Below are 26,337 nucleotides of genomic sequence, written 5' to 3' on the forward strand. Positions count from 1 at the left end.
TAGACCTAGCATTACTGTAACAAACAACCCTCACCTCAGTAACGTAGCATTACTGTATCAAACTCACAACCTCCAGTGGACACTCGTAACAAACAATTTCCCTGTGACTCATACTGTCTGTAACTAATTCTTATTGAACAACAACCTACCCCCCCCCCCCCTCACCCATAACCGCATTTTATACAAAAACTACTCAGTAACGGCATTTCTGTATACAAATACCTAACCCTCAAGAACGTGCATTACTGTATTACAAACCTCACTCAGTAACGTAGCATTCTGTATTTTTGTATTATTCACAACCCTCACCTCACAACAGACACCACACACACACACACACGTTGCGTACACTGTCCGCTCAGGAGCCAACAATACTTCAAAATGGCTTCCACAAGCTCCCAGTGGACACTCGGGAACAGAACTTTAAGTTTCTCCTGTGCACTCATACTTCCTGTAACTGATTTTATTGAACCATGACATACACCCCCCCCCCCCCCCCCCCCCCCAATTTTCAACCGCATGGTTTTAAAATAAATTAGGAGGTCTTTCTGTAAAAATTCCTTGGAACTAAAAGAAGTCTTGTTTTGGCTTTTATTTTTTCTGCTCCTTAGAAACTAGTTTGTTTTTTGTTTTTATTCCTCTTTCTTGAGCATGTTCTGTTTTCCTGTTTGAAAAAACATGATGTGATACATATCTGCAAAAGAGTGTTCTAAGGAAATTCATACATACATTTATTAATAACCTAGCAGGATGTCGGAGTGTAGCACAGTGGGTAAGGAACTGGGCTTGTAACCGAAAGGTCGCAGGTTTGATTCCCCGGTAGGAATGCTTTTATTTCTCATGCACAATCTCTGCAGACATCAGCTGTTCATAGAGCCTAATGGGGATTTCTAGAACATTCTATAATTGAGTAAAATACATAGGAAATGGCCGGATTCACGAGCCTGTATTATTAGCCCAGGTTCCTCATGAGAAATGTATGCCTGCCCGTACCCTGGTTGTGGACAGGCATCCCTGAGAATAACAGTAAGGCTAGTAAAGCAGTGCGGACGCAGTGCGGAAGCGGGGAGGGAGGCTTGCGTGGGATGGGGAGAACAGCGGTCTGGAGCGCCTGTTAGTGAGCACGCTCCGTCTCTGCGCAGATCAAACACACACAGGACGAGGAGAAGAAACAGCTCTGTGCCCTGCGGGACCAGCTCAGACCATCACTGCAGCCCGAGCTCAAAGAGGTAAGACCGCAGACTCCAGGTAGAGAGGTAAGACCACGCACCCCAGGTGCAAAGATAAGACCACACTCTCCAGGTAAACAGGTAAGACCACAGACCACACTCTCCAGGTAAGGAGGTAAGGCCACACTCTCCAGTTAAAGGGGTAAGACCACATTCTCCAGGTAGAGATGTAAGACCACACTCTCAAACAGTATTCGAGGCCAGTGGTGAATATGTAAATACTGTATGTGGTATGTATTGATAGTGGGATATAATGATGCTAGGATGAATACAGAAGAACTGCATGGTGGTCTGGTATCGAACCCAGGGAGGGTTTTCAGTCGGCCGGCATGGCAGTAATATGAGTGTGTATAAGATCCTGATCTCTAGCATTCAACAGGCAGATGCATCCATCAGCAAGTGTATCCAGGCTGAATAAGATAACTGCCTTTTGCACAGACTGGGTCTCTCGCAGGTGTTCAGGAAGGTGTTGGTGTACGCCGTGTACTGTTTCCAGTCGTGTTCATGTTTGTCAAACAATGCAGGAATCTCGCTTGTGGGAAATGGTGCTAATGTAATTTATAATGAAAGAGTTGGACAGGGAGGATTGTAAAGCCTTTTGAAATCGCACCTTGCACAGGAGAGAAGCATTGTGTGCTTGTGTCTGATTTGTGAACGAGCCCTTTTGATTCGTGATTTGGGAACAAGATAAAAGTGCTGTTTATCTAAACCGCTTTTAGATTTGATGTGCTCTTTTGGTATTGCAATGGATGCATAATTTCTGTAATTGAGACGTTATTTGTGAAGAATTGACATGATGTGAATTTTGTATCTCATTGCTGCAAATGGTGCAGTCCAGGAGAGTGAGTTGAACTCTGTTTCTGCTAGCTCTGACTGTAACGTCATGTGCTGAATGCATGCCTCATACTTCATGCCAGAACATTGCCAATTGCCTGTTGTAATTTACTGTGCACCCATCCAGACTGACGGCACGCGGTCATATATTTCTCGTACAGTTCCTTGTCTCGAGCATGCGTCCCCCTTGTTAGGAGCTGTGTTGTCAATGTTTCTCTCTAATGCTTCTCTGGAGGGGAAGCGGCGCAATTGCTCCCCCTGGGGGCCGGGAGGCGCAAATTAAGCTGACAGAGTGCCCTCCTCTGCCGGTGCTTCCATTCCATTGTGAATCACTCGTGTTCCAGTGCGTCTGTGAATCATTTATATCACCGTGTCTGGCCTTGTTCACTCTCCGGTCCGCCGCACGCTCGTGAGGCTGTAATTCTGCTTTCCGTTGGCTTCTGGCTCTGCATGGTTTGTCTTCATGGTCCAGGAAACTGTTTTTTTGCACCACAGGCTGACAGTGTATCGTTGCTGTGAAGAGAATGTGTGCGTCATTACCAGTGTGTTATTTGTGTGTCTGTGCTGTTATTATCGGTGATATTGTTATGTTGTGTAGTATTAAAGTAATTAAGTGTGGCTTTATCAGTGTGTTATTGCTGTTCAGAGTAAATGTGATACTATCAGTGTGTTATTGCTGTCCTGTGTTCAGTGTTCAGCAAGCTGTTGAGTGTGTGTCTGTTATAATTGATATCGCTGTGCAATCCCATCATTCCTACTTCCTCATGTTCACTGCAGGACTCCCTGAGCAGGCAGACGGTCTACAGCATGCACCAGCTTCAAGGAAACAAACAGTACGGCACGGAGAAATCCGGCTTCCTCTACAAGAGGAGTGATGGGTAATGGAGTCTTTTATTCCCCGGCCTGTCTTTATCGAGGTTGTTATGTTCAACCCCTGTCGGGCTGCCTGGAGGTGTCGGGCAGTTCCATGTATCAAAGCTGCAGTGGCCAGGAGAGATTTCACTCACTCAGGAAATACTGAATATCGTGAAAAAAACACCGCAAACTCCAAGCACAAGCTGAGCTGAATTTATGCCTCGGTGCTGCGGAAGTCACCCCTGTGTGCTGGCCTCTTATGAATGCTAAACCTGGTTTGCAGCGATGCTGTTATCCCACGTGGCTGTGATAAAGATTCTGTAAAGATGCTGTTATGCCTGGTGGTACGAAAGGGCATGGATAGAGATACTCTTATCCCTGGTGTTAGGCCATGATTTACAGAATTGTCTCTTATCTGCAGGTGAGAAGTGTGCGAAATGGAGTGCGCCTGATCTACAGAACTCTTTCTGTACTTCGTTCACTGCAGGCTGGAGGCACATTCAAAGAGGACCCGTGCAGTGTTAACAAGATGAGACTGTAGCACCACCAACAGACACCACACTCTGTGTTACACACAGATAATCACCACACCACGACACACACACACTTCCTGTCTCTCACTCTCTCACTCACACAAGCACACACACACACACACACATATACACACACGCACCACAAACACACACACAAACACATACACCACAGACATGGCCACATGTACACACACATATATTCGGTGATGAATCTGCAGTGCTACTGTATAAAAAAAGGGCAAAATCTCTCCATTGCTACAGACGAGCTATCGACCAGCACACTATCTCTCCGTAGAGCATGTTCCAGATGCCAAACTGTGCTCTTATCATTTTAATTATTCTGGTATTACAGGTGTTAATTGAGGTGCCGTGAGATTATGGCGTTGTAAATGTAGCTCTGGTGGAGCTCTACAGTTAATATTTAATAGAATATTGCTCATCCCCCATAGGGCAGTCAGGTTGTGCGGAAGCAAGATGATTGGTGCAGATATAGAATGCATACAACATAATGTAATCATAATCGTGCAAACCGCACACTGGCACAGAGCAGTACATTATGACAAGAAGCCCAGATGGCATGCAATGCAGCATGCAGGAGTAAAGATGAATAAATGGTTACATCACACAGTGATATGAACAAGTGTTGTTTATATTTGCTGGTTAAGCGCATGTAAAAAAAAAAAATGAAAAGAACTGCGCTAGCATGTCAGGGGTAGCCTTTCGGGTGGAAAGCTTTGTGACTGATTTGGCGTTTCTTCGTGCGTTTCAGCCCAACAAACCCCCGGCCAAACTCAACCTCCTCACGTGCCAAGTCAAGCCCAGCCTGGAGGACAGGAAGTGCTTCGACCTCATCTCTCGTGGGTCATCACCTCCCCCCCCCTCACTCACACAGAAAAAAACTAACTGTTTTGGATGATAAGCGATTATGTTTTGAAAAGGATATCCACTCCATTAATGCCCCTGAGGAAACTGAGTCACTCTGACGAGCTTAACTGTAAATATGTTTTTAAAGCTCCGTCAATTTGAATCTTGGGGGAGAGCTTTTAAGCTGTTTGTTTTTAATTAAGAAAGTGCTCTTCTCATTAGTTCTGCTGTCCCGTGGTCGCCTCCTTGGGTTTTAGACTCTCATTGCTCAGCAGAGTGCTGAGGCCTCCAGCGGCGAGCTGAACGCCCCCCCCCCGCGCGGCTGAACCCGCTGCTGACTCTGGCTCCCGTCCACAGCCTCGTTCTCCCCGACTCCGCCATCGCGGTCACTGGGGCGGAACGCCTCTGTTCGCGTTCGTCCCGCGGAGATTTCGCCGAGCCTTGAATTACAGGGCTGACGCTGCCCTGTTAACCTCTTACTGTAACCTCTTACCAGACCTGGGTCAAATACGTATTGGTTTTGGATTCAGATACTTTTCTGTGCTCTACTGATCTTGCCTGGTGTAATTGAGCCTGCCAGTATGACCAGAAGGTCAGGTTTGCACTTTTTGAGAGTATTTCATTGGCTCCAATGCACCAGACAAGATGAGTAAAGCGTAGAAAAGTATCTGAATCCAAAACAAATAGGTATTTGACCCAGGTCTGCCTCTTACTGTAGTGCAGTGGTTCCCTGGAGATTTACCGTCCTGCAGGCTTTCATTTCAACCCTGATCTCCTAGAACACGGCTGGAAACCACTGCTGTTGCACCAAAGAGCGATCAGTCCCTTTGGAGACGTTTAGTGTACTCTTACTTAAGGGCGCCCCCTGGAGGGGGAGGGAGGTAGGCGGTGCAGATGTGTTAATGGCTTTCATAATGTAATTCTTGACTCTCTTTCTTTGTCTCGCACAGATAATCGCACTTACCACTTTCTTGCTGACGATGAGCCTGAATGTGTTGCGTGAGTACACGTTTGTGCATTTCCTCGTGTGTGTTTGTGCTGCTCAAACTGCCTGTTTCACTGGCAGGGTGAAACATTGAACATTTATGCTAAATAATTTATAGAAGTCATGCAGCAGCGTTATATTAGGCTAATTCTGTGACTAAAAAATATTTTGGTCTGAGGCCTAGCCATCTTATGAGGACGATTATGTTCTTAGTTCATGATTTCCCCTCGCAGTAGTTAGTTGAGTAACTTCAGCAGTACAGTAACTTCATTGTAACGCTGAACATCCTGTTCTCAGCTCGCATCATTTTCCATGTTGTGCTGGTCACATGATCACGTGTCTTTTACCGCTGTCGGGCAGCACATTTGTAGGCGTGTGTGGCCCCGTTGCTGTGGAAACACTGAGCTGCGTAGCCCGGCCAGCCCAGGGCTCTGATGTCCCAGCTGGTGTCATGTGATAGTCAGCTGGAGATAAGAGGAGCAGATTGCTCTGGTATTCACTGGGTTATTAAACCATTCAAACCTCCCAGCCCAAAAAGCCCCTTCAGGATCGGGGTTGTGATCCAGGCTCTGAAACATCTGGCAGCGCGGACACAGATCCCATACACTTACAGTAAATTACAGGAAGTTCACATTCTTCTTGCTGGCAGATCTCAGCCCTGCATAGTAAGGCATCCTTATATGGTTAATTTAAAGAGCCTTAGAGTCACTTTCCTCCATCGCCATACACGTACACACACACACAAACACACACACACATCAGAGCTGAGCACTGGGTCAACAAAATTTCAAAGCTTCTCATTTTTCTGTGCATAAATGTCAGAGGTGAAGAAGGGAAAGGTGGATTGATAGCTGCAGAGAATACACTCAAATCTAGACAGAAAGAAGCTGGACAAAAAAGGGCATATTTACCTACTGTAAACATTACAGTTATTTATGTAACCCTGAACTGTTATTACCGGGTGACAGAACAGGGAGGCAAAATGGGTCAAGACTTTGGGTGTGCTGTCTGAGATGGAGCTTAGGGTGTGTGTGTGTGTGTGTGTGTGTGTGTGTGTGTGTGTGCTGTTTCAGGTGGATCTCAGTGCTGACTAACAGTGTGTGTGTGTGTGTGTGTGCTGTTTCGGGTGGATCTCAGTGCTAACTAACTGTGTGTGTGTGTGTGTGCTGTTTCAGGTGGATCTCAGTGCTGACTAACAGTGTGTGTGTGTGCTGTTTCAGGTGGATCTCAGTGCTGATTACAGTGTGGTGTGTGTGTGTGTGTGTGTGTGCTGTTCAGGTGGATCTCAGTGCTAACTAACTGTGTGTGTGTGTGTGTGTGTGTGTGTGTGTGTGTGTGTGCTGTTTCAGGTGGATCTCAGTGCTGACGAACAGTGTGTGTGTGTGCTGTTTCAGGTGGATCTCAGTGCTGACTAACAGTGTGTGTGTGTGTGTGTGTGTGTGTGTGTGCTGTTTCAGGTGGATCTCAGTGCTGACTAACAGTGTGTGTGTTTGTGTGTGTGTGTGCTGTTTCAGGTGGATCTCAGTGCTGACTAACAGTGTGTGTGTGTGTGTGCTGTTCCAGGTGGATCTCAGTGCTGACTAACAGTGTGTGTGTGTGTGTGTGTGCTGTTTCAGGTGGATCTCAGTGCTGACTAACAGTGTGTGTGTGTGTGTGTGTGTGTGTGCTGTTTCAGGTGGATCTCAGTGCTGACTAACAGTGTGTGTGTGTGTGTGTGTGTGTGCTGTTTCAGGTGGATCTCAGTGCTGACTAACAGTGTGTGTGTGTGTGTGTGTGTGTGTGTGCTGTTTCAGGTGGATCTCAGTGCTGACTAACAGTGTGTGTGTGTGTGTGTGTGCTGTTTCAGGTGGTTCTCAGTGCTGACGAACAGTGTGTGTGTGTGTGTGCTGTTTCAGGTGGATCTCAGTGCTGACGAACAGTGTGTGTGTGTGTGTGCTGTTCCAGGTGGATCTCAGTGCTGACTAACAGTGTGTGTGTGTGTGTGTGTGTGTGCTGTTCCAGGTGGATCTCAGTGCTGACGAACAGTAAACAGGAAGCGCTGAACGTGGCTCTGGACGAGCGCAGGCCGAGCGGGGAGAGCAGTGTGGAGGACCTCACCAAGGCCGTCACCGACGACATCCGCCGCATGCCCGGCAACCAGGTGTGCTGTGACTGCGGTGCACCAGGTGAGACAGTGTGTGTGACCCCGATATCAACATAACCCTCTGTGTGACCCCGATATCACCACACCTCTGTGGACCGATCACAACCTTCTGTCGTGACCCCATATCCACCTCGACCCCGATATCAACATAACCTCTGTGTGACCCCGATATCAACATAACCCTCTGTGTGACCCCGATATCAACATAACCCTGTTACCCGATATCACCACACCTCTCTGTGTGACCCCGATATCAACATAACCCTCTGTGTGACCCCGATATCAACATAACCCTCTGTGTGACCCCGATATCAACATAACCCTCTGTGTGACCCCGATATCAACATAACCCTCTGTGTGACCCCGATATCAACATAACCCTCTGTGTGACCCCGATATCAACATAACCCTCTGTGTGACCCCAATATCAACATAACCCTCTGTGTGACCCCGATATCACCACACCTCTCTGTGTGACCCCGATATCACCACACCTCTCTGTGTGACCCCGATATCACCACACCTCTCTGTGTGACCCCGATATCACCACACCTCTCTGTGTGACCCTGATATCACCATAACCCTCTGTCTGACCCTGATATCACCACACCTCCCTGTGTGACCCCGATATCACCACACCTCTCTGTGTCGTGTTAAATAATAAAAACACGAGGATGAAAGAGTACTGCTGTTAAAATGACTCTTTCTCAGGTAACATGATAATGTACTGTAGCAATGTAGGGGGCACCGATGCTCTGTCCGTGCGTTAATACGCAGGAGTGTTTTCCTGAAACGAATATTTTTATTATTTATTAATCATTCATTTATTTATTTAAAGGGGATAAGTGCAAGGAACAAACAGTTGATTGGGGCAGCGTCCAGTTAATTGTGCACAGCTAAAGCTAATTTCCAGTGTTGGTCCTCTGATGGGAATTGAAATGTAAAAATATATATAGTGACCCTTTATTCCGTCTTTCTTTACTCCCCAACTCTGAATGCCCAGTCGTGCTCATGCTGGAATACTCCTTGCAGGCTGCGTTGTCCATTCGGGAGACAGCAGACAAGCACGCGTTCTCCTCAGGAGTGCGCCATGTTAGCCGCCGCCGCCACACAGACGAGCGTGCGTTATGAGTTCCAAAAGCCAAACCTCAGGGAGCCCTGTCTGCCAGCCAGGGTCGCCGGTGCCTGACGCGACGATGTAATCGCAGCCAGCCGAAAATCTCCCCCGTCCCTGGGCGACGCTAGAGCCGATCGTGCGTCGCCCGCGGCGACGGTCCGCATTCCGTACGCGTCCCGGCCTGGCAGCGCAGCGCCGGATTAACCCTGTGAGCCACCCGGCAGCCCTGGCTTTCAGGCTCAGCCACACAAAACATTTACAGCCAGTGTAACGCGTGCTAAATACCATGTATGGTATCGTCATGTGTAGCATCATCTTAAATCCCTTTAAAAAAAAGTGAAACTTCGTTCCACGGTCCACGTTAACGGCCCGCGTTGGGGGATTATCCCTCTGCGTCTGAGGGGCTAGCGGCCTGCTTCACAGCGGGACACGGCTGGCTTCCTCCTCCGTTAATACGGAATCGGGCTTTCGTGTCCGATCGCGCTCCGGGTCCCGGGCGGCCGCGGCTTTCGGGAGTCGAGAGCGGAACAAGTCAGGCGCAAAACGGTCGAGGCCTTCGTTTTTTCAAAGGCTGTGGAGTTTGAAAACGGCACAAATGCTCTGCGGAGGATTATGAACCGTCGGCATTGCTGCACTTGTATATTACTGGGTCGTTATATGTCCAGGAGAATTTCCTTCAGTGCAGCGTATAATTTTGAATGGCTCAAGAGTGCTCTTTCAACCTCAATTAGAGGCTTTCTTCTGCATATTTTATTCCTCTGAATAACATGAGTGTAATCATTTTAATTATTTCCTGGGTGAAATGGATTAATGGAGTTACAGTAGATAGCTCTCATATCAGGCCCACGATCTGTGTTAACAGGTCCATGATTACATATAGCAGTTCCAGGATTAGTGTAAACTATGCCAGAATCAATTTTAGCCAGGACAGGATTGATGTTAGCAAACTCAGGGATTAATGTTGGCAGGTCCTGAGGTTAATGTTAGCAGGCCCAGGGGTTAATGTTAGCAGGCCCAGGGGTTAATGTTAGCAGGCCCAGGGGTTAATGTTAGCAGGCCCAGGGGTTAATGTTAGCAGGCCCAGGGGTTAATGTTAGCAGGCCCAGGGGTTAATGTTAGCAGGCCCAGGGATTGATGTAAGCCAGCCCAGGGATTGATGTTAGTCAGCCCAGGATCAGTGTTACTAGGATCAGGGTCAGTGTTAGCAGAGGCAGGATCGGTTTCTTTGTTTTATCTCCTGGGTTTATGTGGCTTCCTCAGACCCCACCTGGATCTCCACCAACCTGGGCATCCTGACGTGCATCGAGTGCTCAGGGATCCACCGGGAGATGGGGGTGCACCACTCGCGCATCCAGTCCCTGTCCCTGGACAAGCTGGGCACCTCCGAGCTGCTGGTGAGTCTCTCTTAATTCCGGGAAACTGGTGGATGCTGTGTTTCTGCCTTTTTTAGATTATCATGATATTATTTAAATAGTCCAGCATCACCTCTCCATACTCTGGACACATTATACCGTGCCGCTTTAAGATCTGTCACCAGTTCTGGTTCCTGTATCCATCACTGCTCTTTATATCAGTTATTAGAATGACCCTCTTTGGCAATGAGGCGGCAAATGCACTGGTTCATATTTTTATTCAAGGTTATCATAGGCCAGAGCCTTTCTACTTGAGTATGTTACATACCCCACACACTAATGGACATAGTTTCACATCGCAGAATATAATTCTATTCAAGGTTCCAAAGACGAGAACAGTGCTTCGAATGTTTCCTTTTAGTTAGGCTGCTCCTTATACAGTACATGGAATACCTTGCGGACAAATTTGAAACTTGACCATTTTGTTGATGTTGATTTTGTTAAGTCAATGATTTCAGTCTTGTTGAAAACAGAATGTAGATGTTCTTAATCATGTTTCATAAAGAAATTCTGCTCTTTCGGGACTTCTGATTGTCTCCTTTATGTTTTATATTAATGTAGTGTGGTCAGTGGAAAGGTCTGAGGATGGATCGATCCACTACACCTCATCTCTCTCTCTCTCTCTCTTTCACTCTCTCTCCAGCTGGCTAAGAATGTGGGGAACTCGGGTTTTAATGAAATAATGGAAGCGAACCTCCTCAGCCCATCCCTGAAGCCTTCGGCAGAAAGTGACATGTAAGTGAGCGGGGATCGTTTCACCTGTACGAATCTGCACACCTGGGGTCTCCTGTTTAAAAGTGGGTAATGGACAGCTTTGCCAGCTCTTCTGAGTGCAGTCCCTGCAGCCTGCTGACTGATATTGGCAAATAACTAAAGATTCCTCATTAAATAATATGTGTTAATTCACAATTTTAAATACCAATGTTGATAAGAGACTAGATATGATCTACTTTCTTTCACATATTTAAATATTATAAATACATTGTGATGTGCCGTTCTGGACAAACATGAAGTACTGGTACCCTTGAATTTGGGTGTAATGCCATTTCTTTTTCTAGCTGTCTGTTTATACAAAGGCATATTTATATTATAATTTCAAATCTCATGAATCAAGGATGAGCTAAATTTGAATGCCTGGTCAGGCCTGGTGCATGGTTTGGCCATTAAATTGATCATCATTAATATTCATGGGTTTGCTTAAATCGTGGCAACTTTGAGTTCAGGTTTGTTCAGCAGTACTATGAAGACACCTGTTTAAACAGCCCGCTCAGCCAGCCCTTTTATTTGAATTTTGAATTTTGAATAAGTAATATTTAAATTCACCTTCTGCCACTGGTTTTCCTAGGAAATGGAAAGATCCATCATTATTGACTCAACCAGATCTTTTAGAGATTCTTTAGGAAACTTCAGAACAGCTTTTATAATGCATCTTCTGCATAGTTTAATTCAAGCAGTACTGGGGCGGCTTATAATATCGAAATTCTAACAATATCAGGTCTATAAGTTTTCATTTTCACAAATACTGTCTGTGGTTAACACTGACCCAACTGAAATGAAGTAATACAATATAAAACCTCTCTGAAGACCACAGCGCTAAAATAAATACAGGCATTGGTATAATTTCAATATTCTTTTCTCTAAAGAGAATGTAAATGAAATACTTTGTTCCTGAACTCGATCCAAATAAGGCCATCAAGTTTCTTAAAATATTTAATTGCATTCATTTGGGTATGGGTGTGTGCCCAATGAATGCAATTAAATATTTAGAGAAACTTGATAGCCTTATTTGGATCAAGTTCAGGAACAAAATATTTCATTTACATTCCCTTTAGAGAAAAGAATATTGAAATTAAACCATAGGAAGAGAGAGATTGGAATTAGAAAATAACTTTGCAGTGTGTGGCAGTGTGCCAGGATTCCTTGATATTTTTGCATAAGACTGTCTGTAATATAATATGCAATATATGATATATTACAGACAGTCTCATCCAAAAATATCACAGAATCCTGTCACACTGCCAAGTTATTTTCTAATTCGACTTTCTCTCTCTCTCATCCAGAATTCTTCTCTCCTCCACAATTCCTTTCTCTCCTCCACAATCCCATAATCCCCCCTCTCTCCATTAGGAGAGACTCCACCACTCTGGCTGGCTTGTGTACACTCTCGTATACAGGCTCAAAAACACTCAAGACAAACACACAGACACGCACAAGCACACGCACACTCACACACTCACACACTCACACACACACACACACACACACACCTTACATGCTCTGCCTTCATTACCATATTCTGACCGCCTTTCTCCAAAGGGCATCTGAAATGGTGCCGTATTGATTTATTTTATCTCCGCTCTCCAAGCACTTGTTGTGAAATGAGAGCCATTGTTGTAGCGGCCTGCAGACTGACAGGACCCTCCCTCTGAGAGTGGGTTCAGGTTGCGGGGTCGCGGGGGGGTATAATGACAGCGCGAGCGTAGCGGTGAATGTGGGGCTCCTCCTGCCAGTCCTGCTCCCGGAAAGACACACACCCCAGACAAAAGGCCAGTCCTGTCCGTATCCATGGCAGCAGAGCTGTTTCTGTTGCAGTTTCTGTTGCAGTTGACTCACTTTGCCTTTCAGCATCAAACAGGCATCGGCATACTTCTCGACAAGTCCTCTTCTGACACACCTTTTAGAACCAAAAATTTCATGTCCATGTGCTGTAAATGTGTGTGTGCTGTAAATGTGTGTGTCTGTGGGTATGTGCTGTAAATGTGTGTGTGTGTGTCTATGTGCTGTAAATGTGTATGTGTGTCTATGTGCTGTAAATGTGTATGTGTTTGTATATACAGTAATGTGCAAAAGGTGTAGGTCACTCTGAAAAACTCTAATTACAGCCATTTATTTGAGCAATAAGTGCTTATTTGTTAGAAAAACAGTTTATAACATTGAAGTAAACACATATACATTAATGCAATGTAAAGGAGCAACTGTTTTTTTGAGGACTCCCGCAGTAAATTTGTCCGAGCTTCTTGCAGAATTTTCCATAACTGTTCTTTTGGCTTTGCCTGCTTTTTGTTCTTTTTTTTCTGTCTAAAAGATCCCAAAACCGTTTAATTATGTTGAGACCGTGGCTCTGAGGAGGCTGTGTGTGGTCCTCCTGCAGACTTCCGCTCCATGTTCGCATTCATCGTGTTTGCAGAGTGTTTGGGGTCGTTATTGCGCTGAAAGATGACGTTTTTGCCAATCAGCTGTTTTGCTGAAGGTGCAGCACAGCAAATCAAGATCTGTTTATATTACTCGCCATTCATAATTCCATCGATTCTGACCAAATTCCGTCTTCCAGTGCGTTTTCTGTCTTCAACTCACCCTGTTTGAACAGCACACCTAGGTGGCAGTGTAATATAATGGGTAAGGAGCCAGTCTTGTAAACTAAAGGTCGCAGGTTTGATTCCCCTTGAGCAAGGTACTTAACCTGCTTAATTTGCTTCAGCTGTATAAATGGAATGCATTCGTAATGCTATGTAAAAAAAAAAAAAAAAACACAACTTTTTTTTTTTTTTTTAAGTCGCTCTGGATAAGAGCACCTTCTAAATGCCTGCAATGCCTAAAATCTGGTTGGGTGGGCTATTGTTCACTGAGAATTGCCTTGTTGATGTAAAACTATAATTTCATGTCCATCAAATTGTTTTCTCAAACTTCTTCTCCAGGGACCCCAGCTATTCTATGTATTTGTTAAATTCCACTGCCAGCACACCAGCTCAACTGGTTCACTTAATGAGGTATTGATGAGCTTAACCAGGTGTGCTAGTGGTGGAATGTAACAAAACCAAGCCAAAACCTTTTTTTATTTCATAAGTATTTATATTTATTGTAATTTTATATAGTGTTTTGCTTGCTCACATAAATGGCCTCTGAAATAACTTTCTTGAGTGACCTAAGACTTTTGCACAGAACTGTGTGTGTCTGTGTGTGTGTGTAGTACATGATGTACTGTCTCATGTGCACACATTGCATGAATGCACATTGTGACACAACATATAATGATGACAGTGACAAATATCCCTGTATATATAAAGAGTATTTACCATCCTTCCGACTAGCCATTGGGCCAGGAGTCACAGCTGTCAGCGAATGACATTCTCTCTCTGTGGGGCGTAGACGTGACTCCAATCACATGACACTAGGAGTGAACATATATCACATTCTCACCTTGGGGTTGAGTTAGCCTCCCGCGTTCCCCAGTCTGCCTGTTCTTTAGTACAGGGAATAGGCCAAATGTCATCATTACCCCCTTTTCACTTCTGGAGACACAGTCTGACCCTTAATGAGCTTGTGCCTGACTCCCTGGGGACTGTAGGGAAGGGAAGGCGGCTGCTGCTTCTCTTAACGATGTGGACAGAGAGCCAGCTCCCCCTCTGTCAGCCTGGAAGAGGCTGAACTGACCTGACAGTGTGGAGGTGTTTATATGTAGAGGTTACACTGAACGGCCTCTGTCTGCACTTCACAGCACCTGAGTGACTTTGTGCACCAGACGCACTGCAGTTAGTTTGCTGTGTGGCGTTTTATATGTACAGTGAGTGTGTAATGTGTATGTTCACCACCAGGTTGTGAGTGTATATGGGGCGTGCCGCCCGGCCAAGGCGTAACTTGGCGGGACGGCGTACCCGCCATCCCAATTCACAGTGGAGCTGTAATGGCGAATATTCACAGCGAGGTAGTGATGTTGTAGAATTGCCGTGAGGTTATAATATTGAATATTCCCAGTGAGGTTTTAATGTATTATATGCACAATTAGGTCGTAATGTTGCATATTCACAGTGAGGTTGTAATGTATTATATGCACAATTAGGTTGTAATGTTGCATATTCACAGTGAGGTTGTAATGTATTATATGCACAATTAGGTCGTAATGTTGCATATTCACAGTGAGGTTGTAATATATTATATCCACAATTAGGTCGTAATGTTGCATATTCACAGTGAGGTTGTAATGTATTATATGCACAATTAGGTCGTAATGTTGCATATTCACAGTGAGGTTTTGCACTGCTGGGGCAGCAGTTCAGTATAATGGGTAAGGAACTGGTCTTGTAAAGGACCTAAAGGTCACAGGTTCGATTCCTGGGTTGGGACACTGCCGTTGTACTCTTGAGCAAGGTACTTAACCTGCATTGCTTCAGTATATATCCAGCTGTATAAATGGATGCAATGTAAATGCTGTGTAAGAGTTGTGTAAGTCCCTCTGGATAAGAGCGTCTGCTAAATGCCTGTAATGTAATGTTTTAATGTTCAGCTGTCTGGTTTGTGGCTATAATGTTGAATATTGACCGCGGCGCCCCGGTCGGTCCTGCCTCCATCGCCCCCTGCAGGTCAGAGCGGAAGGACTTCATCCTGTGTAAGTACATGGAGTACCAGTTTGTGCAGCGCAGTGGCGGCTCCCCGGGCAGCCTGCGGCGCAGTCTGCAGCAGGCTGTGCGCAGCCGGGACATCTTCGCCCTGCTGCAGCTCTACGCCGAGGAGGACCTGGCAGCCTGCCCAACCCTGTGCGGACACTGCCACTGCCCAACACCACTGTGCAGGTAATGCCACCCCTCATACCTACCTGTGCAGGCACAGCCACCCCTTCTTACACTACCTGTGCAGGTACATTGCCACACCCTTCTAACACCTACCTGTGCAGGCACAGAGCCACACCCTTCTGACACCTACCTGTGCAGGTTCACTGCCACGCCCTTCTGACACCTACCTGTGCAGGTACAGAGCCACACCCTTCTGACACCTACCTGTGCAGGTACAGAGACACACCCTTCTAACACCAACCTGTGCAGGTTCACTCTTACACCCTTCCAAGACAGACCACTACAGAGCCACATCCTCCCATTACTTGTCTGTCCAGGTAAATAGCCAGTGCCCAACCCAGTACAGGTACACAGCCGTCCCCATCCAACACTCGCCTATGCGGGAATACTGCCATACACTTTCAACACCCACTTGTGCAGTTAAACAGTCACTTTCCATCACCTGTCAACACTATAAATGCAGCGTGCTGAGTTGTTCTTGTTTTCTGAGAGTGACGCTGTTTGCTCTGATGGACCGTTTCTGTAGGAGAAAGGCGAGACTGCACTCCATCTGGCTGTCCTATTGGCCGATCGGACCTCACTGCACATGGTGGACTTCCTGGTGCACAACTGGTGAGGAACTGAATGGAGCAGTAATTGTTTTACTGCTCACAGTGTATGTAATAATTCAATATTGAATCAGTTTACTGGGAATCTGTTATCCATGAGTGTAAACTTCTGCTGTTCCCACCGAAAACATGAATAAAACTTTCACAGTACTGTTTGTTCATAACTTTTATTTAAACTTATGTGGTGAGTTCATTATACAATTTCTGTTTTTTAGGCATTGATTTATTTAGCCAAAGTATTTTATCCCAGTGTCAATGGTTCACTGTATCCTGTTGGTGCATTATTTCATAGAAGGGCATGTTATCAATACCTGATGTTTTCCAGTGATTCATACATCACTGTTGCTAATGTGAGCCAGTATGAGCGCTGCTGAGTGCTGTGTTAGACACAAATGAACTGGCAGGAAAGAATGTGGGGGGGGGGGGGGGGGGATGTGAGACAGGAAGTGAGGGTGTGAGACAGGAAATGCATGGCCACTCCCGTCTGCAGTGCAGAGACAGCTGGAGGAGCTGTAGGGGAGACACGTTTACCAGAAGCAGCCAAATGGCTTCCGCCCCACAGCGTGAGCTGCGGGGGGCCTGGTGTGATGAGAGGCTGTGGGAGAGGAGAGGAACGGCCCTGAGAGCAGCCATTAAAGGGCCAGCTCACCTCCTGCAGCTCTTTGATGTCATTTCAGCCTTAATGTATGTTTCTTTTAACCGGAAGCGTGACATCACTGTTCATTCTGCTTTTGAGTGACTTGAAGTGTAATGTAATGTAATGAAGTGTATTTTGCTTCAAACTTCACAAGGCTTAACAAATTCACGGAACCCTCTATGGCAGCCAGTATAAAGTCAGCAGGTCATCAGACATTTCTGTGTCTGAAATATCCTTCATTCCACACAGAAACTGTCTGGGCCAATTGAAAACATGCTCTAAAACTGAAATAATACTTTTTTTCAAAATCCTTTGAGCGAACTGTACATTTAACATTCTGTACCTCTTCGTCACTGATGTCATCCCAGAACAGTGCCAATGTTCATACAAAAAAAAATTTTTTTTTTTTTTAATTGTAAGCTAATGCTATAACAAATACGTTGTCTCACGCATGAGCCACACAAAAGAGGATGTATGAATAAGAATGAATAATACTCACACATACACGTGCGTATGTGTCTATATACTGTAGGCTGAGAAGTAAGACACTGATCCTTGTGTACACAGCCGGTGTGTCTGGGCATAAGTTGTTTTCAAAGTGAGAAGGATGTGGTATGCATGGTGTATATGCACACTTACTAGCCAATCAGAATCAAGCATTTATCCAAGCTATGCTATACATGTATATACATGGTCCACCTTGTATTGAGCAACCCATGTCCTCTCTGAAGCAGTTTAGGGCCTGTAGGGGACTTATTTTGTCTCTGATCGTCCCAGGGATTAAGTTAGAGGGAGTTTCTCTGTCTCCTTAACCCACCAGACGTTCACAGGACATAATGAATGCAGAGGACGTCTGTTTGGAATGTTTGCCTATATTGAGACAGTTTAAAAAAAAAAAAAAATCCCATCAAATGTTAATTCATGTTTCCTTTTCTCTGTTGTCCCAGTAACCACCTGGATGCGCAGACTGTCCGGGGGAACACTGCTCTGCACTACTGCTGCCTCCACAACAAAACAGAGTGCCTTAAACTGCTGCTGCGGGCCAAGGCCAACACGCACATCAGTGAGCATGCGCGCGCACACACACACACGCACACGCACACACACACTCAGTGTTCCCACGGCACCCTGCATAAATGACTTCACTTATTTACTGATGCCCTTGTTCAGGGTCACTGCTTTCACGGGCTTACAGTGTTCAATAATACCATTGAATCATTACTGTTTAAACGTATACTACTGGATTATAACAGTGCAGTGGGAATTTATACCATTAGATCATTACTCTACAGTGTGCATTTATACTATTAGGTCATATACAGTGTGCATTTACTCTGGGGGGTTGTTACTGAAGCAATTCCAGTTAACCGTGACAGATGCAGACCCGATTCCCTTGTCTTTTAGCCACAGTGCATAGCTGCTGCCGTCTGCAGCACGAAATAAACCTGGCCTGAAAGCTACCCTGGAGCTATGCAGGGTTTCAGCTGAAACGTAACACAGGAGAAAAAGCGTTTATTTAAATATAAATAAATAGTTATGGTCAGATTAGTAAAATATTTTCTGTGCTTTTCTCAGTCCTGCTATTGTGGATCAATAATAGCTCAATTGTGCGTGGTATTGCGGTGCTGTAGTTTCTCTCTGTTCTGTGCGGAGAGTGTAATTACAGGATTATGTCTGAGGAGCAGTCGATTAATTTTCCTTTGACTGCACGCACCAGCCGTGTCCAGCAATGATTGGCAGCTCGCTCGCTCGTCCCTGATGTTCGGTCTAATCTCCAGCGCGAAGCAAACGGTGATTGCTGGTTCTGCTGCATGAGTTCTTCCTCCTGAGTAAACAGAGAGTGCGAGGAGCGATAAAGATTGTTAAAGCAGCCGCAGTGTTTCCGTTAGCGTTTATTTTAGTTTGGGAAACTTATCTGACAAATGCCATACATTCCTCTCCTCCCTCTGCGTCTTCTGAGAGCATATATGTTTCACAATCCCCCTCCACACCATGCGCACACACACACACACACACACACATGCAAACACAGGCTCTCTCGCACACACACACACACAATTACATGCACACACGCATGCAAACACAGACTCTCTCGCGCGCACACACACACACACACATGCAAACACAGACTCACACACACACACACACACACACATGCAAACACACATGCAAACACAGGCTCTCTCTCTCACACATACACACACTCACACACATGCAAACACAGGCTCTCTCTCACACACACACACACACATATGTACATACACACACGCATGCAAACATACGCATGCGAACACACACATGCAAGTACAGACTCACACACACACACACACACACACACAGCTAGGGCTCACACCAGCTCTCACTCGCTTAAACATGTACTTGCAAATGCAAGTATATGTATAAAGATGAATGCTTACGCACATACACATACTTATAATCTCATTCAGCTACAGAAACGCATACACACACACACACACACACTCACTCAGATGTGCACAGTCTCATACAAATGTAAGTATTTGTATAAACGTGCATGCTCATACATATGCACATGCATATACAGAAACTCACATATATGCATGCACGCGCGCACGCACACACACACACACACACACACCTAGCAACTCTCTCACTCACTCAAACTTATACTCTCCCATGCAAATGCCTGTGTGCTGTATGTATGAACTCAAGCACATACATATACATACAATCCACAGACAGAAACACATACACATAAAAGCACACACGGATCATGGCAGCATGAAATCCCAGTTCCACCGAATCACTTTGCTCTGTGATGTTTAATCTGATGCATAGTTCCCTTCGCTGCAGAGCCACTCAGTGAATTTCAGTTAAAATTGGGGAGCGATGGGTTCCGTGTTTCAAACGGGTCCGGTGGCTCTGTTAGCGCTGCCCACGGAAGCGCCGCTGCGTGAATCACACCGCGAGCGATTTGGCGCCGTTGTACTCCGGCTTTTTAAAACGACGGCGCTCGTAAAAATGCGAGCGCGCTGAAGACAGGCCGTTTGTTTCGCAGAGAACGAGACGGGGGAGGCCGCGCTGGAAATCGCTCGGAGGCTAAAGCACACGCACTGTGAGGAGCTGGTGAGTAACTCCTCGACTTTTCCATCGTGGCCATTTTGTGTTGCCACCGGGCGTCGTGGGGACGTGCGTCAAAGCAGTGAGCGCTGCAGACGGGTCGCTAACTGGCTGCCGTAATTGCTTCTGACTGAGTGACAGTATGAGCATCAATGCTGAGTGTAAGCACAAGCCTTGAATGTCATGAAAAGGCCTGTCTGAGCCTCAGCTGGAGTTCCCGTAAAATAGTTGCATGATTTTTCTTTCAGTTTATAATCCCAATGTGTACTGATTCATATTTAAAATGGTATTGTATTTATTATTGTTCGTCCTGTGGTTTAGGGGTTTCAGGGTGTTGTTTCGTGGTGGTTTAGGGGTTTCAGTGTGCTGTAGTTTCAAGATTTCAGTGCAATATTTTGTTGTGGTTTAGGGCTTTCAGTGTGATTTTCTATGGTGGTTTTAGGGTTTCAGTGTGTGGCTTTGGATGCACTGATGGTCTCCCTCTGGTCCCTCAGATTAAGCAGGCCCAGAATAACCAGTTCAACATGCACGTGCACGTGGAGTACGAGTGGCAGCTCCGACAGGACGACCTGTATGAGAGCGATGATGACCTGGATGACAAGGTGAGAGAGCAGGTGGAGCTGGCGGCGCAGGGCAGACTGCACTGCCCACGCGGCTCTGTGTGCTCAGTGGATGCAATGGAATGTAAAGTCTGTGCTTGTGTGCTGGGAGATGGTTTCAATGGAAGCGCTTTCATTTCTGTTTTTTTTTCTGTCAATGCTGTGTTTGTAACAGTGTAAACTGTGTTGTGTTTGTAATGTTAAGGCTGTGCTTATAGTGGAATGTTAAGGCTGTGTTTTTACTGTAATCTTGAGGCTGTGTTTGTACTGTAATCTTGAGGCTGTGTTTGTACTGTAATCTTGAGGCTGTGTTTGTACTGTAATCTTGAGGCTGTGTTTGTACTGTAATCTTGAGGCTGTGTTTGTACTGTAATCTTGAGGCTGTGTTTGAACTGTAATCTTGAGGCTGTGTTTGTACTGTAATCTTGAGGCTGTGTTTGTACCGTAAAGGCCGTGGGCTGTGTTTGTACTGTAAAGGCTGTGGGCTGTGTTTGTGCAGATGGGTCCAGTAAAGAAAGAGCGCACCTCCCGGCCTTTCAGTCTGTATCATGCCTCCACCCGCGCCGCTGGGCCTGATCGAGGAGGGGGAGGAGGAGGAGGGGGCGGAGCTTTATTCAGTGTGGGCCGCCGGTTGGCTCTGGCTCGGGATCACAAGCGCGACGTGTACGCCATCCCCCACACGAAGACGCGCAGCCTGGACAGTCCACCGCCACCGCCCCCCTCCTCCCCTGCACCCCCTCTGCCTCCCAGGGTCAAAGGTGAGCCCCGCCCTGTCATTACCCAGCTTGCTCTACTGCATGCCTACTCACTATACTATACTATACCATTACCCAGCATACTGTACTATACCCTTACACAGCATACTGTACCATACCCTTACCCAGCATACTATACCCTTAACCAGCAGGCTGTACTATACCATTACCCAGAATTCGTACTATACCCTTACCCAGCATTCTGTACTATTCCCTTAACCTGCATGCTGTACTATACCCTTACTCAGCACATCTCCATTTCATGTCTTTGCCTCTGTGTGTTTCAGTGCCCGATGTCCCCCCGCCTCCTCCCCCGGTCAGCCCTCCAGAGGGGTGGGGGGACAGCGCGACGAGCAAGAAACGGACCCCCCCTCCGCCCCTCAACTTACGCCACAAACGCACCTACTCGGAGCCCATGCCCCACGTGCCCCAGAGCCCCCACGTTCCGCGCCACGCTGGCATGGGTAAGGGTAAGGGTGTGTGCGTGTGTGTCAGAGGGTCCTCCGGGCCGGGCCGGGCACTGACGACCCCTCTCACCTGTGTGTTTAGATTACGGGGTGCCTGGCAACGCGAGGATTTACGGCGGTCCGGATTCGCCCTTTCAGAAGCCTGTGTGAGTGCGCACGCGCACACGCACAACCCCGCGGTCTGCAGGGAAACGCGAATGCGCTTACTGCCCCCTGGTGGGACGGCCGCGAATGCCGTCTGCCGGTTTAATCTTTAAGCGATCAGGAAAAAGAAAGCTCTTTTTTTTATGAAAGCCTGTAAGAAGTTAAGATCTCATTTCAACCTGCACTAATGATCTCTTTGTCCTTATGAGAAAGCAGTAATGTAATGCATGATTTGTAGTCCGTGCAATCTGGGAATGTAAAAGTTTCTAATTGCGGGTTATTTTTCTGCCAGCCAGACTAATGGGTATCAAACCACTTCCTGTTTTTTTCCAGCTCAGGGTCACCGAAATACACTGTGACTGCTCTCAACTCCCTGTCTGAGCTTCCAGAGCGAGGTAGCCACCCCAGCTCAATACTTCTCAGCCCAACTGAATAGCGTAGTGTGATATACTGCTTGGTGTAATATATTGTGTAATACAGTAATAAAGGGTAATATTGTGCTATATATACCACAGTATATTATAGTTGTGTAATACATAGTATAGTATATTATACTGTAATATAGTATATGGTGTAGTACACTATGTTGTAGTGAAACATATGGTACAGTATATTACAGTTGCATGTTACGTTTTGGGAAGAGTTCATTTTCAGTGAATTTCTTACAGGTTCAGGTTTAGCCTGAGCCAGAAAAAGGTCATCTTCCCCCATGTGTGCTCCAGGGTTCAGGGCAGATGGAGAGAGCAACTCCTCCCAGTTTGTGTACCAGATCCCCCAGCCCAGCAGCCGACACCCCTCACTCAGCTCCCCCACCTTCTCCCGCTCCCTCAGTCTGGAGTCCAACGGGAGCTCCACCAGTACCCAGGGCGGGACCCCACACCCCCTGCCCAGGAAAGGAGCGGTAAGGGGAGGGCAAAGGCAAGGGGGAGGGGTTTATCCAAAACCACACAAAACTGCTACAGGGACAAATAGACACCTTTACTAATATAATAAATATAATATTATATAATATACACTGAGCTTATTAGTTCAAATTCCATCAGGATACTCGCTAGAGACTTATATAAAATAACAGTACAGTAACATATGAGAGGCTCACTTGTAATATTCTTACAATATATTCTCATCATATTAATGCAGTAATACAATAAGGGATATTTATGTACATATGGTGTAATAATACACCTGACTGATTATGACTGATATTACCCCAGGTCTTGCCACATAGTTTGGCTACTTGGAGCGTGCCTCAGGCCTGGATTTTCCTGTCTGCAGATGCTCCGCACTGCAGAGAGGATGGAGTTCAGGTTTATTCATGACTATGTTAGCGTTTATCTCACTGTCCCATCGTGACCTGCTATTACTCCATGACTGAGTAACGCGTTTGGCATTTTAGTGCCATCTATGGGCTGGATGTGTTGGACGGTCTGTCCAGCTACCTTTCCTTTGACGGGGGGGGGGGGAGGGGGCTTACTCTAAACACTGAGTCCTACAGTGGCACAGCCAAAACCACCACTGGCTGTGACAGGCTTCTATTTCTGTCCTGCTCTCTATTTCTGTGTGTATTTACGTGGCGGTGGGGCGTGTGTCTCTGCGTGTGTTTATGTGGTGGTGGGGTGTGTGTCTCTGCGTGTGTTTATGTGGTGGTGGGGTGTGTGTCTCTGCGTGTGTTTATGTGGTGGTGGGGCCTGTGTCTCTGCGTGTGTTTATGTGGTGGTGGGGTGTGTGTCTCTGCGTGTGTTTATGTGGTGGTGGGGTGTGTGTCTCTGCGTGTGTTTATGTGGTGGTGGGGTGTGTGTCTCTGCGTGTGTTTATGTGGTGGTGGGGCCTGTGTCTCTGCGTGTGTTTACGTGGTGGTGGGGCCTGTGTCTCTGCGTGTGTTTATGTGGTGGTGGGGTGTGTGTCTCTGCGTGTGTTTACGTGGTGGTGGGGCCTGTGTCTCTGCGTGTGTTTATGTGGTGGTGGGGTGTGTGTCTCTGCGTGTGTTTACGTGGTGGTGGGGCCTGTGTCTCTGCGTGTGTTTATGTGGTGGTGGGGTGTGTGTCTCTGCGTGTGTTTACGTGGTGGTGGGGCCTGTGTCTCTGCGTGTGTTTATGTGGTGGTGGGGCCTGTGTCTCTGCGTGTGTTTATGTGGTGGTGGGGCCTGTGTCTCTGCGTGTGTTTACGTGGTGGTGGGGTGTGTGTCTCTGCGTGTGTTTATGTGGTGGTGGGGCCTGTGTCTCTGCGTGTGTTTATGTGGTGGTGGGGTGTGTGTCTCTGCGTGTGTTTATGTGGTGGTGGGGTGTGTGTCTCTGCGTGTGTTTATGTGGTGGTGGGGCCTGTGTCTCTGCGTGTGTTTACGTGGTGGTGGGGTGTGTGTCTCTGCGTGTGTTTACGTGGTGGTGGGGCCTGTGTCTCTGCGTGTGTTTATGTGGTGGTGGGGCCTGTGTCTCTGCGTGTGTTTACGTGGTGGTGGGGCCTGTGTCTCTGTGTGTGTGTCTTCCAGTCGAGGCCGATGGTGCGTCGCGTCAGGGCGGTTTACGACTGCGTGGCCGACCACCACGACGAGCTGACCTTCAACGAGGGGGAGGTGCTGGTGGTGCTGGGAGAGGACGACGCCGATTGGTGGGTAGGTACCCTGGCGTTTCACCACGTAAATAGCGTGCGCTAACTGGGCCGCCGTGGTCCCACCAAACATCCGGAGGCCGAAGACAGTAGGGCCAGTCACGCCCTCCTCCTCGATAAAAAAATCGCCCGCAGCTCCACCTCCGCGTTTGACTCGCCGGAAGAGGAACGCCCACCGCACACTTTTTTTTAGGAGCTTTGTTTGGGCCACAGACTTCTGCAGACAGGAAGTATGTAATTTCCCAGTTTGTTAGACTGAGGCCCCCCGGGGACAGTACTCGCTGGGCTGTTGTTTATGAAGGCCGCGCGGCTGGCGCTATCTGGTTGCCGCGTGCGCTTGGCACGCGAGGTTCTGAAGGATGCGTTGCGTGCGCCGCTCGGGGTCCGGGCATCCGGCTGCTGGCGGCGCGCGTACACGCGAATTCCTTGTTTTCCTCGTCCCCGCGTCGGACTGTTCTGCTGTGGCCTCCATGTTTTATTCATTTCCTCCGGCTTACGGGCGTGTCTCGGTATCCTCAGTGTGGCTGAGTCAGCAGACATGCCAGTTAGCTCAACCGCTAACATCGCATGGCAATTTGTAACGTGAGATTACCCATCTGTTTAGACGGCGCTTTTCAAGAGTTTCAACTCAAAGTGCTTCACGTAGATGAAGTGAACTGTACAGTAAGTCTGTAATTCCACGGACTGAATAAATTGGTCACATGACCAGTAGTGAATATTGTGGTCGGTGGTTTTGTGTTTTCTGAAGGATGAGATCTGGTGAAATGTCAGGCAAGTCATGTTCTTTGTGCCGGTCACCCTCTCATCCAGACCGATTTATCATGTTCTTTTAGCCTTTTTCCTGCTATGCACACCCATCCTTTCTCTGATGACTACTGTACGGCACGCTATTAAACATCTGCTTGATAACTACTGTACAGCACATTATTAAACATCTGCTAGATAACTACTGTACAGCACATTATTAAACATCTGCTTGATAACTACAGTACAGCGCATTATTAAACATCTGCTTGATAACTACAGTACAGCACATTATTAAACATCTGCTTGATAACTACTGTACAGCACATTATTAAACATCTGCTTGACAACTACTGTACAGCACGTTATTAAACATCTGCTTGATAACTACTGTACAGCACATTATTAAACATCTGCTTGATAACTACAGCACACATTATTAAACATCTGCTTGATAACTACAGTACAGCACATTATTAAACATCTGCTTGATAACTACAGTACAGCACATTATTAAACATCTGCTTGATAACTACTGTACAGCACGTTATTAAACATCTGCTTGATAACCACTGTACAGCACGTTATTAGACATCTGCTTAGCAACTACTGGTAACTACTGTACAGTACGTTATTCAACATCTTCAACAAATGTTAAATTATTCTGGAAATGCAAGTGTGGGGCTGGTGGGTCTGCGCGCAGGTCGTCTGGGAATCAGTGATCTGCAGAGCTCCAGCTGCTCGACAGGTTATGGCCTCCAGGTGAGGCTTGCCCTCTGCAATTTCCTGCACTGTTCCTGTCCAAAAAAAATGATCTCAGATGTGCTTCAAAAACAGCTGGCTGTATTTTGCTGACATGAGTGAATTCAGACTCGCTTATAAGCGTGCGTGTAAGTCTCTGTGCGTGCCGTGTGTGTGTGTGTGTGCGCGCGCGCCTGTGTGTGCGTGCATGCATGCATGTGCGTGTGAGTGAAGGAGTGAGATGAGGAGGAAACTGGTGACTTTGCCAACGCTCTTGCAAATATAATTTCAGTTCCAACAAAGTTCTGCTGTACATGTGCAAATTCTATCAAGGTAGCGAGCGCTCTTTTGCATTCCTTTTTTGATGACCTCATTCTGTGCCACAAATTTCTTAGCCCTT

At 46.7% G+C, this 26,337-nt stretch overlaps 1 protein-coding gene across 1 annotated transcript in view; it reads left to right on the forward strand.

Annotated features, from left to right (window-relative positions):
* unm_sa1614 (un-named sa1614) overlaps positions 1-26,337 on the forward strand; it is a 62,548-nt gene that overhangs the window by 35,067 nt on the left and 1,144 nt on the right. The window contains exons 9-27 of the mRNA XM_064306093.1: positions 1,143-1,229; positions 2,841-2,943; positions 4,117-4,308; positions 5,266-5,314; positions 7,302-7,465; positions 9,821-9,954; positions 10,616-10,707; positions 15,330-15,486; positions 15,865-15,885; positions 16,066-16,151; positions 17,732-17,847; positions 19,822-19,889; positions 20,378-20,485; positions 20,982-21,240; positions 21,525-21,701; positions 21,787-21,850; positions 22,182-22,243; positions 22,571-22,749; positions 24,334-24,456. Coding sequence (XP_064162163.1) covers positions 1,143-1,229; positions 2,841-2,943; positions 4,117-4,308; positions 5,266-5,314; positions 7,302-7,465; positions 9,821-9,954; positions 10,616-10,707; positions 15,330-15,486; positions 15,865-15,885; positions 16,066-16,151; positions 17,732-17,847; positions 19,822-19,889; positions 20,378-20,485; positions 20,982-21,240; positions 21,525-21,701; positions 21,787-21,850; positions 22,182-22,243; positions 22,571-22,749; positions 24,334-24,456 — 2,241 coding nt within the window. The remainder of the gene's footprint in view (positions 1-1,142; positions 1,230-2,840; positions 2,944-4,116; positions 4,309-5,265; positions 5,315-7,301; positions 7,466-9,820; positions 9,955-10,615; positions 10,708-15,329; positions 15,487-15,864; positions 15,886-16,065; positions 16,152-17,731; positions 17,848-19,821; positions 19,890-20,377; positions 20,486-20,981; positions 21,241-21,524; positions 21,702-21,786; positions 21,851-22,181; positions 22,244-22,570; positions 22,750-24,333; positions 24,457-26,337) is intronic.

This window comes from Anguilla rostrata, chromosome 13, assembly GCF_018555375.3.
Source record: "Anguilla rostrata isolate EN2019 chromosome 13, ASM1855537v3, whole genome shotgun sequence".
Taxonomy (NCBI): domain Eukaryota; kingdom Metazoa; phylum Chordata; class Actinopteri; order Anguilliformes; family Anguillidae; genus Anguilla; species Anguilla rostrata.